Here is a 19,116-nt window from a genome sequence, read left to right as displayed (position 1 = left end):
TTTCACTCCTAATTATCTCCTTTTCCCTCATTTTATTTGCCCTGTTTTTAAGGATTCAGGCCTCTGAATTGATTTGTTTCTTCATGAAATGGCAGCCAAACAGAAATGAGATGTGAAACGAGCCGACAGATGAGCAGCTAAACTGGGATTTCAAACTCCAACCAATCTATTAACGAGAAGCCGATTCTTGCTGTTAAGCCCGTTATTTAATTCCGTGGCCTGTTGCTTCTCTCATTCTGCCACAGCCGACATTTCCAAAACTGTTGAATTTCTGTTCATCAAAAAGTTTTGGTGACCTGAGAGATCAGCCTTACTGAGACCTTCACTTTTCTTTATTTTCAGATATTGTGTGACGGGTACAGGTGAGCTGGTCCTGTGGCGGCTTGTTTTGTGTCTCGTTATTGTTTGGCTGCTAATTAAAAAACAGAGATAAATAAGGGGCCGGAGTCAAGTTAATTAAAACTAAAGCAAAAGAAGTTAATTAGCAGCAAAAACTGGACACTAATGAAGAAGACGGTTAGAATGAAAACCTGCAGCCACTGCGGTCCTCCAGGCCTGGAGTTCGACACCCATGACATGGACCTTCAGCGATTGGATCCTGCTTATTACAACATCTCATTCTCTGACTGGTCACCCTTCATGGAGGAAGAGCACATTCTAACAAAGCAGACGCAGAGGAGTTGTCCATGACACCTGTCGTGTTGCTTCGCTATATGCGTCTAAATTGCATTATGTTAAGTTGGAATACTGCAAACATGCACAAAAGGTAAATAACTCACCGGTGGCTACAGTTTTGTAATAAATCCAGTGGCCGGTGGCATTACCATCCCTTCAAAGATTTCCTGTCCAGTGTAGGCAAATGAGTGCACCTTACGCTTTTAATTTTATTTAGTGTGGGCAGAAATACAAAAACAATGTAAAACGTTTGTATTCAAATGTGGCACTTGGTGCCACGGCCCACCTGCCAACTTGTTTTGCCTGCCTAAGGTAAAGTCATCCCTGATGGAGGATCACAGGAATCGTGGGGTAGAGGGGTCCTTTCATCGGATTGGCTGACCAAATGGGGGAGGCAGCTTGATGGCTGAGGTCTCCAGGACTCTGAACAAATCCAGATCTTATTATGTGATATCATCTACTGTTAAATTCTGCTCCGTACTTGTACAATTTTTATTTTTATGCTGTATTGAGGATTTGTTCTGTGTATTGTATTGTATTGTATTGACCCCCTTCTTTTGACACCCACTGCACGCCCAAGCTACCTGGACAGGGGTCTCTCTAGACTGCCTTTCCCAAGGTTTCTTCCATTTTTTCCCTACAAGGGTTTTTTTTTGGGAGTTTTTCCTCGTCTTCTTAGAGAGTCAGGGCTGGGGGGCTGTCAAGAGGCAGGGCCTGTTAAAGCCCATTGTGGCACTCCCTGTGTGAATTTGGGCTATACAAAAATAAACTGTATTGTATTGTAAAAATGCGAGTGTGGGCAACAACAACGACGACTGCCTGTATAGGCCAAAAATCACACAAGGAAGGCCTCAATGGGCTTTAGCAGGCCCTGTTTTTTTTTGACAGACCCCTAAGCCTTGACTCCCTAAGAAGAGGCGAATAAAAACAAATCTCCCAAAAAAACCTCAAAGGAAAGAAAAATGCAAGAAATCCTGATAAGGGCAATTCAAGAGAGAAACCCCCTTCCAAGTTGGGCATGCAACGGGTGTCAAAAAAAAAAAATGGGGTAAATACCACACACCTAAGAGAACACAAGCGATGCTCTTCACAGAGCCCGATGGCCAACCTGTCATGGCCACCTTGGAAACACAACACAACAGTACAAACGACTTTGTTCTCGCACAGCATGGAGGGCACAGCAACAGCTCTCAAGGCAACATGAGAGAATAGATTATGCCACTTACGTTTAGTGAGTTTTATAGTCTATCTGTAAACAGACAGATCATTTTCATGTTGTCAGACTTGTGCGTTTGGGAGACGGTTTAAGGGCTCAAATAGATGCAGTTACCCGCCGAACCAGCAGCTGGCGCTGCCCTCTCACTCTTTTTCCTCTCGTCTGGCAGAACAACTGAAGAATCCACACAGTAACGTCACTTCCGGTTCCAAACCCCCAAGATCCCACCTCTTCACGATGTCACTTCCGGATCCAGAATGCCCTTCACCCATGACATCACTTCCTGTAAACCCACTGTATATACTGCCTTCATTTCCTTTTTAATCAGTTCCAATTTGAACTCTGTTTGTGAGGACTTCATGTCCTTTGCTTGCGCTACAGTACTGTATATGGGGGATCCCCCCAAACTTTTGACGGTGTTTGTGTCCTGACTTTACAAAGTAGAAACACAGTTTTTAAAAGAAAATATAGTAGTGTGGACATTGGCTCAGGCATTGGACTGTAAGTCACAAGACTGTAGGTTCAGGCACCACCAGCACCACCTTACTGAATAACCTGCAAGAGCGTTTTGGGACAACAATCATTATGTAGAACAGATGTTGTGAAGAATGTCACGCGGGAAGTGGCATCCCAGCCAGAGGTGAACTAGGAACCTTACCCAGCCGAGACGCCAGTATGAAGGACAGGGGAAGACATTTTATTCAGGTTATTGTCTCCCCCAACACGCTAGGTGGTATCCGCCTTGGTTTACGGTACCTCTGCAGATACCCACAGGGCATGATGGGGAACTATAGTTCTTTGGATCACCCCATGGGTACCTGCAGGGGGCATCGAGGGGATTAGTGAGCCCTACTTTCTGGGGTTTCAGCCTTACCCAGAAGTAGTCCCAAGCCAAAATCTCGGGATATCGGAACTACCCCGGGGTTTTACATAAAAGGAGCAGCTGGAGCCAGAGATGGGTGGAGGTGGACGAAACTTGCCTGGAGGAGTGGAGAAGAGATGGAAGGATTGGGGAGACTTTAATTGGTGTTCTTTGAAACCTTTTGTATAAGATATTCATGGAATTTAACTTGGAAATAACACTGGAGCTCGAGTCTGTGCCATTGTGTCAAGTTAGGGTGCCACCTGCTGGCCACAATGCGAATGTATATTCCATTTAGTGAATAGTCTGTTCGCTTTGGCCCTCTAGTTCAATCCCCCACTTACTCCTCAATTAGTGTAGTGGCGTTCCAGATGTATGGAAGAAATGACACTACAGTTGTGCAAAGGTGTGGACTGACATGACCATAAGCTTACTGACTAAAAAGGTACTTATAAACCAGACGATGAAACAATGTCAGACATCTTGTTTCTTTGAGGAGGTGGGGCACAAGTAACATTTTACAGTCCTAATAGTTAGAGTAGCTGGTGCAAAGAGCTCTGTTCTCTAGGTGGTGTCTACACATCAGCACAGCGGCTACAACACCACTTATCTACACTTCTCACATTTCTAAAGCCTATCATCTCAGGGCATATCAAATTTCCATTACCCCTCTTTCCTTTCGCAGCTTCTAAAATAATTAAGAAGGGAAAACATAAAAATGAAAAAAAAATGATCAGTCATTACAATGAACAGCCTTCCAGTGATTGTTTTCTGTTCATGTGGTACGTCCCGCCTCATAGCTGATCGCTGCTTGAAGGGGGGCTGAGCAGCCTTTGGCTGTGAGGACCACAATGGTCTTCATTACCACCAAACTCCTCCATCAACATATGTGCTTGGGCTAAAATATTGTTAAACGGATACAAATATGAAAACTCCGCACACATCCTAAACTTTAATATTTAATATACATTTTAGGGCAGAGAGTCTAACTCTCATGAGATGATGTATTTTTTCCACAGATCAGCCATAACAAGCTGCTGTAAATTTACTCTGGTTATTCATGCAGTTATTCTATCATATTACTCATATTCATATTATTATTCTTTCAGTAGTTATATCATTCATACAATTATTCTATCATTTTATTCATATTCATATCATTCATATTCATATTATTCTTTCAGTTATTAAATCATGCATACAGTTATTCTATCATTTTATTCATATTCTTTCAGTTATTATATCATGCATACAGTTATTCTATCATATTATTCATTATTCATATTATTCTTTCAGTTATTAAATCATGCATAGTTATTCTATCATTTTATTCATATTCATATTATTCATTATTCATATTCTTTCAGTTATTATATCATGCATACAGTTATTCTATCATATTATTCATATTCTTTCAGTTATTATATCATGCATACAGTTATTCTATCATATTATTCATTATTCATATTATTCTTTCAGTTATTAAATCATGCATACAGTTATTCTATCATTTTATTCATATTCATATTATTATTATTCATATTCTTTCAGTTATTATATCATGCATACAGTTATTCTATCGTATTATTCATTATTCATATTATTCTTTCAGTTATTAAATCATGCATACAGTTATTCTATCATTTTATTCATATTCATATTTTTCTTTCAGTTATTAAATCGTGCATACAGTTCTATCATATTATTCATATTATTCTTTCAGTTATTATATCATTCATACAGTTATTCTATCATATTATTCATATTCTTTCAGTTATTATATCATTCATAGTTATTCTATCATATTATTCATATTCATATTATTCTGTTATTATAACATTCATACAGTTATTCTATCATATTATTCATTATTCATATTCTTTCAGTTATTATATCATTCATACAGTTATTCTATCCTTAGATGATACAATATACAATACAATTAAAGTGAATTTGGTAGAAACATACTTGTACTTTAACATTATAGATGATTCTGTGTTGATGACTGGCACACTATCTGAAGTATATAAATGACTTTTATATTAAACCACAATTCATATTAAAACAATAAAATATATGGGAGAAAAGACAATATTAATAGGAAAAAAAAAAGAATTGCCAGGTTAGAAGCTGAGGGTTTCGATTTGCTGTAACTAAATCAAGCAACGTCACCAGTCTAAAGGCTCAGCCCCCGGATTACTGTACCCTGTCAAAGTGGTTGAAAGAAGCTCGGAATTCATTCATCTGCTCCTGGCTGATGCCCTTGGCATCTCTGGTCAAAATCTGGGTTTCAATTTCATTCATAGTCCTGGCAATGGTGGTGAGCAGGAGTTCCCATCCAACTCGAATGTGCTTCAGGAGTCAATTTGAAAGAAAAAAGACAAAAGAACACGTTAACATAGTGTGGACACCAGGGGTGCACACAGCCACCCTAACCCCCACACAAGAATAAATTTGCAGGTCCCAGCCTTGCAGACGGCCGGGGATCCTGCCGACTACGCCACTTGTGGACACCAGGAGCGTGTACAGCCGCCCTAACCCCAACACAGAGAGGTAGAGGCACAAGTGCAGCACACAACACCCTTTTATTCAATGCTGGGGAAAGTACATAAACACAGTCACATTCCTTTCTTTCTTTCATTTTCCCAATCCTTCCACCTGCACTCCTCCTCTGGCAAGCTTGGTCCTCTTCCACCCGACTCTGGGTCCCTGAGTAGTGGCGACTGGTTCCTTTTATAGGACACCCGGAAGCACTCCAGTTGTCCGAGGACCTTCTACCATTAGCACTTCCAAGTGTGGCGGAAGTGCTGCCAAACAGAGCCAGCAAACATCCAGGCGCCCCCTGGTGGCAGGTCATGGACCCCAGCAGGATTGGGCTTCCATGATCCAAACCTGTGGCTCCGCTGCTGCAAGCCAAAGGGGGCATTCCGGGGGAGATAATTTCCTGAATAAGCTCTCTCCCCTGGTCCTTCCACTATCAAGGCATCCCGGCCAGGTAAGGGCCCTGGCCTTCTGCCACAATAGTTTATATGGGTAACATATCCATTCATCCATCCAATGTTATGGCCTTGCTTATTCCAATCACAAGATTTGTATGTTCACAGGATTATTGTTGTCTTCTGTACAGAGCACAGTAAAATTCATACAATTCAGTAAAATGGAGCTTGCTGCCACTTTCTGGCATCTTGATCCCTTCCCTCAAAACATCTGTCTTCCTCATCTGAAACAACTACCTAACCTTAAAGTTGGAAGAGTGAAGTATGGGAGTCCATGACTGCAAGTCAGGTAACAATGACTGAATGGGACAGCAGTAAACTATGAGGCATACACATTACCCCCAAACACACACACACACACACATTCTCTTATGGTCTCGGGTCACAGGTAGTTGGAGGCCTATCCCAGCAGCATGAGAATGAAGGCAGACATCAACCTTGGATGACAGAGCAGTCCACTGCAGACAATACTTACACACACCGTCTGTCCATTTTGTAATCTGCTTAGTCCAGTTTAGGGTCACCGATTGGCAGAATTAGACAAAAAGCAGAATGTACAGTAACCCACAGACGCAGAGCGAGAGCACAATCTCCACACAAGTAACAATAACCAGGCATGGAACTTGAACCCTGGACACTGGATGTGTGAGAGAGCAGCACTAAGCACTCCATAAGGAGTAGGTGGCCCAGTGGTTAGTAGTACTGCCTCTCAGCTCCATAGTTCAAGGATCAAACCTTAGGCCTGGTCACCATCTATGATCACACAATATACAGTGCATCCGGAAAGTATTCACAGCGCATCACTTTTTCCACATTTTGTTATGTTACAGCCTTATTCCAAAATGGATTAAATTCATTTTTTTCCTCAGAATTCTACACACAACACCCCATAATGACAACGTGAAAAAAGTTTACTTGAGGTTTTTGCAAATTTATTAAAAATAAAAAAACTGAGAAATCCCATGTCCATAAGTATTCACAGTCTTTGCTCAATACTTTGTCGATGCACCTTTGGCAGCAATTACAGCCTCAAGTCTTGTTGAATATGATGCCACAAGCTTGGCACACCTATCCTTGGCCAGTTTCGACCCATTCCTCTTTGCAACACCTCTCAAGCTCCATCAGGTTGGATGGGAAGCGTCGGTGCACAGCCATTTTAAGATCTCTCCAGAGATGTTCGATCAGATTCAAGTCTGGGCTCTGGCTGGGCCACTCAAGGACATTCACAGAGTTGTCCTGAAGCCACTCCTTTGATATCTTGGCTGTGTGCTTAGGGTCGTTGTCCTGTTGAAAGATGAACCGTCGCCCCAGTCTGAGGTCAAGAGCGCTCTGGAGCAGGTTTTCATCCAGGATGTCTCTGTACATTGCTGCAGTCATCTTTCCCTTTATCCTGACTAGTCTCCCAGTCCCTGACGCTGAAAAACATCCCCACAGCATGATGCTGCCACCACCATGCTTCACTGTAGGGATAGTATTGGCCTGGTGATGAGCGGTGCCTGGTTTTCTCCAAACGTGACGCCTGGCATTCACACCAAAGAGTTAAATCTTTGTCTCATCAGACCAGAGAATTTTCTTTCTCATTGTCTGAGAGTCCTTCAGGTGCCTTTTGGCAAACTCCAGGCGGGCTGCCATGTGCCTTTTAATAAGGAGTGGCTTCCGTCTGGCCACTCTACCATACAGGCCTGATTGGTGGATTGCTGCAGAGATGGTTGTCCTTCTGGAAGGTTCTCCTCTCTCCACAGAGGACCTCTGGAGCTCTGACAGAGTGACCATCGGGTTCTTGGTCACCTCCCTGACTAAGGCCCTTCTCCTCCAATCACTCAGTTTAGATGGCCGGCCAGCTCTAGGAAGAGTCCTGGTGGTTTCGAACTTCTTCCACTTACGGATGATGGAGGCCACTGTGCTCATTGGGACCTTCAAAGCAGCAGAAATTTTTCTCTAACCTTCCCCAGATTTGTGCTTTGAGACAATCCTGTCTCAGAGGTCTACAGACAATTCCTTTGACTTCATGCTTGGTTTGTGCTCTGACATGAACTGTCAACTGTGGGACCTTCTATAGACAGGTGTGTGCCTTTCCAAATCATGTCCAGTCAACTGAATTTACCACAGGTGGACTCCAATGAAGCTGCAGAAACATCTCAAGGATGATCAGGGGAAACAGGAGGCACCTGAGCTCAATTTTGAGCTTCACGGCAAAGGCTGTGAATACTTATGTACATGTGCTTTCTCAATTTTTTTATTTTTAATAAATTTGCAAAAACCTCAAGTAAACTTTTCTCACGTTGTCATTATGGGGTGTTGTGTGTAGAATTCTGAGGAAAAAAATGAATTTAATCCATTTTGGAATAAGGCTGTAATATAACAAAATGTGGAAAAAGTGATGTGCTGTGAATACTTTCCAGATGCACTGTAATGACTAGAGGGAATTAAATCTTCAGAACGCTTTCTCTTGTACGTATAATCAAGAGATTTCCACTATTGACTCCTTAAGTGATTGTTGAAAGAATCTGCGTCCGAATTAGGATAATCAGGTTCAAAAATGGACGGAAGAAGTTGCACTTCAAAAAATGAGTAATACAAAAGGACTGCACCTTATTAATATTTATCATGAGGACAAATGAAAGATCACCCTTACCTCCATTGTGTAGTTGGTGTGCTTATTGTCAAAGATAAGCGACTCCTGTATCAACTGGTGGTCTCCTTCCAGCTTGTCTATGTTGGGTTTGTAGTTGACAATGACATGTTCATACTGCTTTAACTGGGTCATCTGATCTTCTAAAGTTCCGCTCATTTCTATGGAGCTATGAGCAATTTCCTAAAACATTTAAAGGAGACAAAAATTTCAGGATTAGTTTTAATTAACAGCAAGCTGAAGGCTTTTTTTGTTTTGTATATGCTGAGCAGCGCAATGATTTGTGTTTTAAATAGATTTCATTTTATTTGATTGCTTGGAGTTTGCATGTTCTCCCCGTGTCTGCGTGGGTTTCCTCCCACAGTCCAAAGACATGCAGGTCAGGTGCATCGGCGATCCTAAATTGTCCATAGTGTGTGCTTGGTGTGTGTGTGTGTGTGTCCTGTGGTGGGCTGGCGCCCTGCCCAGGGGTTTGTTTCCTGCCTTGTGCCCCGTGTTGGCTGGGATTAACTCCAGCAGACCCCCGTGACCCTGTAGTTAGGATATAGCAGGTTGAATAATGGATGGATGGTTGAATGAAATGTGATCAGGTACTGTAATGGTTAGGATGTTGGACTACACCAGTTTACCTGCCTCTGCTGCTGTTGTAAAAGTATGGAAACAACTGGACTCAAGTGAAAACTGCCCTGAGATGAAAAATGCTATTATAAAATAGAACATATTTAAATACTTAATTTACAGTCCGGTGGCATGGTTGCTAAGCTGTATAGTAGACAGCTACTAGTTCGGTGCCACCACTGATTTAGCATGTGACAACGAGTACATCATTTCATTTGTCAAGGTGCCATCTGTAGAAATGCAAAAAATAAAAATAAAAAGATGGGAGATCTTGAACTACCAGAAACAAACTCAATAAAGGATTAAAGAGCTTATGTCAAGGCCAGGTGAGCTGCATTAGCATTAAAAGGGCTATTAAAATACTAGATTTTAAAAGCTGACTAATCAGTATTAATATTGAAGAAATTTATGCACGGACTGCACTAGTAATTCTGCTTCTGGGGTATTGTGCACAGCTTTGGACAATAACCTGGAATAATAATAATAATAATGTTTACATACCCTATATACTCGCGTTGCGGCACGGTGGCGCAGTGGGTAGCGCTGCTGCCTCGCAGTTAGGAGACCCGGGTTCACTTCCCGGGTCCTCCCTGCGTGGAGTTTGCATGTTCTCCCTGTGTCTGCGTGGGTGTCCTCCCACAGTCCAAAGACATGCAGGTTAGGTGGATTGGCGATTCTAAATTGTCCCTAGTGTGTGTGTGCCCTGCGGTAGGCTGGCACCCTGCCCGGGGTTCGTTTCCTGCCTTGCACCCTGTGTTGGCTGGGATTGGCTCCAGCAGACCTCTGTGACCCTGTAGTTAGGATATAGCGGGTTGGATAATGGATATACTCACATTTAAGTTTTCCCGCGTGTTTGATTTTACCGTATTATCCACCCACCCATCCATTATCCAACCCGCTACATCCTAACTACAGGGTCACGGGGGTCTGCTTTACCGTATAATTTCCGTTATTTTATAATGTTGGTCGTGTAAGTTAAATGTGGAAAAGTCACGCTATTGGTCCAAGCGATTATGATATGCTAACGGCCACCTGAGAGAGTAACCACGGAGCACACGGCCTTTTTTATTTCTATGTATTGTGCCTACGTGACCACACAGTAATACTCGCACTATTCTGAAGTGACATTCGTACTGATTTGTGTTTTTTGTATCTCACACCCTCATACACCTTTATCGTAAGAGTATCCCTTATCTACGATGGAGCGTTCGATCAGAAAATATGAAGCTGGTTTTAAATTTAACATCGTTGAAGTAGCGAAAAAAATTGGTAACTGCACTGCTGCAACAAAATTCGATGCATCTGAGAAACTGATGCGAGACTGGAGAAAGCAAGAAGATGTAAAAAAAAATTTAAGGGTCATATTTTTGATTGGGTGTATAAGTCGGGGTCTAATTTTATGATCGATTTTTCGACTTATACACGAGTATATACGGTAGTGAGTGTGTAGCCACTTCAGCCTCCATTAATGTGTAGCATCCACCTGAATGATGCGATGGCAGCCATTTTTTGCATCAGTACGCTTCCACACATTAGCTGTTAGGTGGTCAAGGTGTGAGAGATAGTTAGTCAATCAGAGATAGGGGCTGATTAGGGGGACAGAATGACCAGGGCATGAAGGAAAATTTAGCCAGGACCTTGGGATACACCCTGCTCTTTATGAAGGATGTCCAGGGATCTATTATGACCACAGAGAGTTGGGACCTCGGTTTAACGTCTCATCCGAAGGATGGTGCCATTTTAACAGCACTGCACTGGAGCCCACACACAGACCACAGGGTAAGCGCCCCCCTTGCTGGCCTTGCCAGCACCTCTTCCATAAAGCAACCCACACTTTTTCCCGGTTGGTCACCCATCCAAGTGCTGGCTGGGCTCAAACATGCTAAGCTTCAGGTGGATGCCCTCTTCGGAAGTGCATGTGGCATGGCTGCTGACTTGAAAAGAAGAGCATCCGAGTGCACAAGCAGCCTAAAGGGCAAGTCCTGTTCGAATTGATTAAGAAAACTGAACAGAAATGGCTACTGGGGGGCTTAATCTAGAGCTTTCAGAGGAATCAAAAAAGTTGATCTGTCATATTATGTCAGTCAGTCATCGTCCAACCCGCTATATCCTAACACAGGGTCACGGGGGGTCTGCTGGAGCCAATCCCAGCCAACAAAGGGCGCAAGGCAGGAAGAAATCCCGGGCAGGGTGCCAACCAACCGCAGGACACGCACACCCACGATAATTTAGGATCGCCAATGCACCTACCCTGCATGTCTTTGGACTGTGGGAGGAAACCCCCGCAGACACGGGGAGAACATGCAAACTCCATGCAGGGAGGACCCGGGAAGCGAACCCAGGTCTCCTAACTGCGAGGCAGCAGCGCTACCCACTGTGCCACCCACTAGTTCATGCCACTTATCATTCTAGATCTTCACATGACTTTCTGCGTGTGAAGTACTTTGTGTTCATGACAGAAAGGCAATATATAAAATTACGGTTATTGTTTTGTTGTGTTAGACTCATACGGGATATAAAAACGGTGCAAATTTAAGATGTACAGTACATGCCTCTTTAGAGAGGTTAAAACAAAGCATGACATGCTAGCAGGTAATTCCACATATGTGCCTAGGTTATTCGTGAAGCTGCGCCTCGCACCTCCATCTTCTTCTGTATCCATGGTCCTATTACATTTGCTTGGGCTGCAAACTGACGGCGTAATCGTTCGTTAGAGTGCTGACGTGCAAGTTCTTCTTGTAGTGCTTGGTCCCTCTGTGGAACAAGCTGCTTTACCTATAAAGAAAGAGAAAAACGGAGATCAGGCCCACTGCCTCTTTGTAGCTTGTGGAAAGACCCAATTGAAAACAGTCGTCATTTTTGACATCACAGACCATTCTTTGGTTCAACATAATCCTGTTGGGAGCTTTGCCCCCTTTTGTAAATAAATCCCTTACCAGCTGAACAGACCCTTTGGACTGAACAAAGCAGAATATTAGCCATCAGCATGTTTGATAGACAGCGTGGCCAGGCCTAAAGCTCCCTCCTTACCTCTACTCCCAGGTCAACAAGTCAAAGGTTTCCCTTAAACATCATATCAACTTTTCTGGCAGACAATAAAGATAGTGTTAATTCTCAAAAAATCAGCCGGTGTCACATCACCTGACTTCTAGTCGGAGGACATGTCAGACTTCATGACTGCTGCTGCTGCTGCTCACGTCACCTAAGGACGTCAGATTTCATGAGTAGGAATCACAGGGGATGGCGTGGTGCACATTTTCTTGACAACATTCGAGTGCAGGTTCACATTTCCAAAGTACGGCAAGCTCAACCCCTTCTTCTAACAGCCAATAACGAGCTGTCTGACCATCTTCTTCTTCTTTCGGCTTGCTCCCGTTAGGGGTTGCCACAGCGGATCATCTTCTTCCATATCTTTCTGTCCTCGTCATCTTGCTCTGTTACACCCATCACCTGCATGTCCGCTCTCAGCACATCCATAAACCTTCTCTTAGGCCTTCCTCTTCCCTGGCAGCTCTATCCTTATGCCAGTGCTATATGAAGGATTTCCTGGTAGGGCAAGTTCAGCTGCAGTCTCTGTCCTTTTTTTTTTCTGTGCTGTCGTGTTACATAAACCACGAGATATCAAAAAGACAAGACACTCCTCTGTTTGTGAGACCCAAAAACACATACACTCCTTATTCCTCGTAGCGACTGAGCGCTCATTGTGCTCTCACACACATGCACACCGCAGCCCACCCTCAAAAACTAAGGAAAAACCAAACCTGTTTGAGTTGGGGTGACTCTCAGACTTGTTGGAATGAGTCTCTGGTGACGTCAAACTACACAACTGAAGGTCAGGGAAGTGTACCACGGCTGCCCCCAACTCACTACGATTAAGTGAATGAAGTCTCAGGTCAGATCAGGTTAATAATAATAATAATCCTTTGCATTTATATAGCGCTTTTCTCATTACTCAAAGCGCTCAGCAATTGCAGGTTAAGGACCTTGCTGAAAGGCCCAACAGAGCAGAGTCCCTATTGGCATTTACAGGATTCGAACCGACAACCTTCTGATTGCCAGTGCAGATCCCAAGCCTCAGAGCCACCACTCCACACAACGAAACACCTCGAGATCCCAGTTGGCAACCCCCTAGGCGGACACGCTGTCCAGTCCCACCATTCACAAATGACCCTCTATCTGGTGCAGCAAGGTATTCCATGGGCATCCCCTTGGCCTGGTTTAGCTGCTTGGGTCCTCAATAATGAGGGTCCTGTGAGCCAGATCACCCTCGGGTAATGGCGTCACATGGCTGTAGTGCCATAACTGACCCTCCCTCGCAATGCAGGTCATGTGCCTCATTCGGGACTCCATGAGCAACACAAAGTCAAACCAGCGGTACCCAAGGATTCAAAGAGACACAGCACTGAAGGAGTCCAGTCTTCATTTCATGACACTGGATAGCATCCATGTCTCGTACCAGGACTCAAAAGACTTGGACCTTCATCCTTTTGCAGAGATATCTGGAGCGCCACACACCCCTTTCCAGTGACCTCATGACCCCCCCCCACGCTCTCCTAATCCATCTATTGACTTCATAGGAAGAGTCACCAGAGACATGAATGTCACTGCCAAAGTAAAGTAAACCTCTCAATGACGAGGCCGACACTCTCTTCACAAACAGACACACTGCTGATGGCCATGCCCAAGAGGTCATTAAAGGCCTGGATGTTGTTTTTTATCAGGACCCTCGCAAGCCCAGACACTCCGACTCCTCACTCAGTCTCTTGAGGACCCTCAAATTAAGTCGGTGACTGGAAAAATCGTGAAGTGTGCTTTACACAGCCACTAAACTCAGTGAGGGTTTGCCAAATTGGTAAATGTCCAACTCATTAGCGCAATCGCACAATTCAAAATGTGTGAAGTGAGCCGCGATCGCTATTCAGTTCCATTTCACTCAGAATTAAAGCTGAGATACACTGCAACATCAGGACTGCAACCCTAATTTAAAATCTATAGATACTGTGAGAAACACAGACTTAACTGTGAAGTGCAATATAGGTTATTTTAATTAAAATTATAATGCATCTCAAAAAAGAAATCTGAAATAAATTCAAAATCCCCACAAACATTAGTGATGCAAATTTTAAGCTTATTTGTGCGTTCTTGTACATAAATAAGATATAACATAATCTGAGAACTCTGAGCCTTATTGAAGAATGGTACAAAAAGCTGAATAAATTGAATATTACAAAAATGGCCACTTCACAGAACAAACTGCTATTAGCCATTAACACTAAAGCTTTATTTATAGAGCCCAACATTGTATTAGGGAGCCATAAAGAAAACTTACCCAAATGTACAAAAAAATGTCATTTTACCTTATCCCATTTGGCACTGATGCCCTCAGACTTGATTGTGCTGTATGGATTTGTTAGTGAGAGCACAATATTGTAACTGTGGGAGATTTTCTGGATCTCATTTTGAATTCCAAGTATGGCCTGCCTCTCGCTGTCCGCCTCTGGAAGAGTCGCTTTAAACTGTTCGTGAGCAGAAATCAGACTCTAGAGAGGGGAAAAAAGAAGAAGTACAATTCAGGCCTACGTTCAAAAGGGTGACAGGGACGCAAATAGATAGATAGATAGATAGACAGATAGATAGATAGATACTTTATTAATCCCAAGGGGAAATTCACATACTCCAGCAGCACCTTATTGATACAAAAAACAATATTAAAATTAAAGATTGATAATAATACAGGTAAAAACAGACAATAACTTTGTATAATGTTAACGTTTATCCCCCCGGGTGGAATTGAAGAGTCACATAGTTTGGGGGAGGAACGATCTCCTCAATCTGTCAGTGGAGCAGGACGGTGACAGCAGTCTGTCGCTGAAGCTGCGCTTCTGTCTGGAGATGACACTGTTTAGTGGATGCAGTGGATTTTCCATAATTGATAGGAGCCTGCTGAGTGCCCGTCGCTCTGCCACAGATGTCAAACTGTCTAGCTCCGTGCCTACAACAGAGCCTGCCTTCCTCACCGGTTTGTCCAGGTGTGAGGTGTCTTTCTTCTTAATGCTGCCTCCCCAGCACACCACTGCGTAGAAGAGGGCGCTCGCCACAACCGTCTGATAGAACATCTGCAGCATCTTATTGCAGATGTTGAAGGACGCCAGCCTTCAAATGGGGAGTTGTGTGTTGCATAAGGGGCCCCTGACTACTGGGCATGTCTATGGGGGCAAGGGCAAAATGCCCATCCTATCTTGGAACAATGCAAGAGAAATGTTACAGTGGTTAAAATGAGTGGAAAGTCCACACTGGCTGTATTTGACTCCATACGCTCCTCCAGGCTATTAAGGCTCCATTCATGTCGAAATTAAAAAAGTGATTTAATTCTGACTTTTAGCTCCCATCCAAATATTTTGTTTGACTGTTCAAATTAATTTTGCAAGCAATTCAAATCTAATATGATTTTATATTGCTATCTATCTTGAATCCATAAAAAAACGAATAAAAATTAATTCATCAGATAAGAGCAACCTAACAGACACCCAATACCAGCAAACGACTAACAGAGCGGATGTCAAACTGTTTACAGCATCAGACGTCTGTGAATTTGACAGCATGCAAGTGTCAAACATGCTATAAAGTGGAATCATCATCGTGAAATCTGTACGTAGACACCGGAAAACACGAGAGAGGAGCCATGGGAGCAAGATGTGGAGGGGTTTAATGCAAAATAAGAGTTTAACAATTTCAGAATGTTGAAGGGGACATTCAATTATAACAACGTCTCACTGCAAGACTCACTCGGGAAAATGCGCACATTCCATAAAATCTGTATAAATTGGGATGTATTGGAAGGCTTTCATTTTTACTTTCTCGTATACAAAGTATAGAAAAAGTATCGCAATCGTCCAAAGATTCGATGTTGACATTTTGATGAAACCCAATGTTTTTGACCTCCCCGACTTTCTCGTATACGAAGTATAAGGAACAGTATTGGAGTCCTCCAAAATTTCCATTTCGAAATTTTGATGAATCTCGACGTCTTAGACCATTTTTACCATTTTTGGAATGATGTTTGTGTGTCTGTGTGTGTAAACACGATAACTTCAGTACGCTTTCACTTCGGTTAACCAAATTTTGCATACAAGTATTAGGTACAAAAACGTAGACTTATATCAATTTTTGGACTATTTCCGTTAACCGGAAGTGATACTTTCCCTTTTATTCATGCAGCTGCAGAATCTTATTTATTTAACTTTACTTTTTTAATTGTTCAATATATTATTAATGTGATTTGTTGTTGATGGTTCTTTAATGTACATCATATAAAAATATAACCATTGTCTTGCGGGTTACTCTTCAAATATCCATCCCCATTTCTAAGTATACGAGAAAGTCATGGGGAGACCACTCCCGATTTTTTTCCTTCTTTCTTAGCATTTTACATTCCTCTAAAAAGATTGAATCTGTTTTGCATAAGTTACAAGAATAATTGATTTTACGCAGCTATATAAATGGAACTAGTTGTGGGTGGCTGTGTATTTAACCCACACAAACATAAAAGTTGGCAGCGTGAAATTGTCCAAAATGGCTTTGTATGCTGAAGCATTAAGAGTTCCTTTCACTGGAAGTAAGGGGCCAAGCCTGACCCCACCCCATAATCCCCCCTCCACCAGACTTTACACTTGGCACAATGCAGTCAGGCGAGTCCTGTTCTCCTGGCCGGACTCGTCCATCGGATTGCGTGATTCGTCACTCCATTGGACACGTCTGCACAGCTCTAGAGTCCAGTGGCGGGCGGTGGGCTTTACACCACTGCCTCCGACACTTTGCATTGCACTTGGTGATGTCAGGCTTGGCTGCAGCTGCTCAGCCATGGAGACCCATTCCATGAAGCTCTCTGTCTACGCTGCACTGTTCTTGAGTTTTCGGAGGTGTGTAGCTGTTGACTCTGCAGAAAGTTGGCGACTTCTGCACACCTCAGCATGTGCTGTCCCCGCTCTGTGATTTGATGTGGCCTACCACTTTGTGGCTGAGTTGCTGTTGTTCCCAATTGTTTCCATTTTGTTATAATACCACTGACAGTTGACCGTGGAATATGTAGTAGCGAGGAAATTTCACGAATGGACTTACTGCACAGGTGGCAACCTATCACGGTACCAGGCTTGAATTCACTGAGCTCCTGAGGGCGACCCATTCTGTCACAAATGATTGTAGAGACCTAGGGGCTTGAGTTTATACACCAGTGGCCATGGAAATGATGGGAACACCTAAGGTCAATGATTTGGAGGGGGGTCCCAATACTTTTGGCAATATAGTGCTCTAGGTCTCTACAATCATTTGTGACAGAATGGGTCGCCCTCAGGGGCTCGAGTTTATACACCGGTGGCCATGGAAATGATGGGAACACCTAAGGTCAATGATTTGGAGGGGGGTCCCAATACTTTTGGCAATATAGTGCTATCTGTGCTTTCTTTGTCAGCCTGCATTTGACAATGAAGCTAACAACACATCTTTAAGAGGAAATAGACACAAACATGGAAATAACATGCAACTCTTTTCAGTCCGAGTTCAAGGTATTGGGAGGTGACAAATACGTCCATCTGACATCAAACTCCAGATCATAGTGAAGTTAAACTACAGGCTGAACACTGACTGAACATCTTAGACAACCAGGGAATATCCTGGAGTCTCAAGAAATTTCTAATTTACAGCAGGAATCGGTTAAGTGGAAGTTTAGAGGCTGAAGGATTAGAATTCCTTTCAGGAAAAAATAAAGTAAAGGCACACACCTGAATTTCTTCAACAGTATGAACAATGAACATATCTTGCAGGTCCTCCATTGCTCCTTCCATCCAGTTGTTGAAAGGTGCTGCTCTCTTGGCGAACTCCAGAAACAACTGGTCAATGGTTTCCAAAAGCTTCTCAGTCCTCTGTAAAATTCAAGACCCAAAAGACATCCATTTAACACATAAAATAAAGGGACGTCCACAAAGGGGTGGCTATAGTGGCTTAAACCTCTGCCATTTTCCTTCATTGGCCCAAGGGCCCTTTTCTCCCATAAAGAATGCAATAAGTGATAGGTCCTGCTAAAGCTAGGCAGGCTTCTGTTTCCTATGCTATATGGAAATAAAGTGTGGCCGTTAACACGGGGGGTCACTATGCCGGGATATTTTCATTTTTAACAAGCACATAACAAGCTGAATAACAGCTGTTCTGTCATGTTAGGGTATCCATTAAATAATGCTGTGCCTCTGTTTTGACCATTTTCTAACTGAAGAGTACAGCACGCTTTTACACACATCCAGTTTGTACTTTTTACTTTCATTTTAATTACAGCGGTATTTTTTGATAGTGGAACTTGAGAAATTTATACAGCATTTCCCGTGTATTTCTCTCGATTATAAAAGAAAACCTTGAGACGAGACTATTGCCAAGAGATTTTTTTCAAGTCTCACCCTCCTCTCAACCATTTCCGGTTCACGGCCCACACCCGTGGTACTCTCAACTCTCATTCGTGTGAATGTTTTTGTCAGACACAGTTCCTGAGCTCTCAGCTGTAATAAATTTTTATGTTTTCCTCACTTTACGTTCCCAATAAAAGAAGATGTATTATGTCCAAATCTTATTGAAGAATTTTATCCCGAAGGGTTATCGACAGAAGAAGTGAGTACACAGGCAATCCTAGCACAGAGAAATGATGAAAGTCAAATTAATTAACACGAAAATTGTCAATCGGTTACACGGCAAATTGGTTAAATGCGTATCAATAGGCTTTGCTGAAACAGTAGGTGGTGATGGTGTATAAAATGAAAACATCAGCTGCAATATCACGAAGAATATCTACAACCATTAACACCATCTGGTCTTCCACTACACAAATTACTGTTGAAAGAAGGACGTATCGTAATGTTATTGTGTAATTTTATGTCTGAATGATGGGCTATGCAATACGACAAGATTAGTTGTATTCAAAATCGGTCGAACAATTCCGACATGTAAAATTTTAACAGGCAACAAGAAAGGTAATGTAGTACATCTAACATTAGACACCAAAGGAGATCTTGATATGCCATTCATATTAAAACATTTATGGTTTCCCGTTAGAATAACTTTTGCTATGACAATTAAC

At 42.7% G+C, this 19,116-nt stretch overlaps 1 protein-coding gene across 1 annotated transcript in view; it reads right to left on the bottom strand.

The window, feature by feature from the left end:
- LOC114665647 (alpha-actinin-2) overlaps positions 1 to 19,116 on the bottom strand; it is a 143,847-nt gene that overhangs the window by 16,474 nt on the left and 108,257 nt on the right. Inside the window, exons 14-18 of the mRNA XM_028820256.2 lie at positions 17,777 to 17,917; positions 14,357 to 14,539; positions 11,640 to 11,774; positions 8,385 to 8,564; positions 4,959 to 5,105 (exon numbers count right to left, since the gene is read on the bottom strand). Coding sequence (XP_028676089.2) covers positions 4,959 to 5,105; positions 8,385 to 8,564; positions 11,640 to 11,774; positions 14,357 to 14,539; positions 17,777 to 17,917 — 786 coding nt within the window. The remainder of the gene's footprint in view (positions 1 to 4,958; positions 5,106 to 8,384; positions 8,565 to 11,639; positions 11,775 to 14,356; positions 14,540 to 17,776; positions 17,918 to 19,116) is intronic.

This window comes from Erpetoichthys calabaricus, chromosome 15 (genome assembly GCF_900747795.2).
Source record: "Erpetoichthys calabaricus chromosome 15, fErpCal1.3, whole genome shotgun sequence".
Lineage (NCBI taxonomy): Eukaryota > Metazoa > Chordata > Cladistia > Polypteriformes > Polypteridae > Erpetoichthys > Erpetoichthys calabaricus.
Note: the sequence above shows the minus strand (reverse complement) of the source record. Positions and strands in the feature narration are given on the sequence as shown.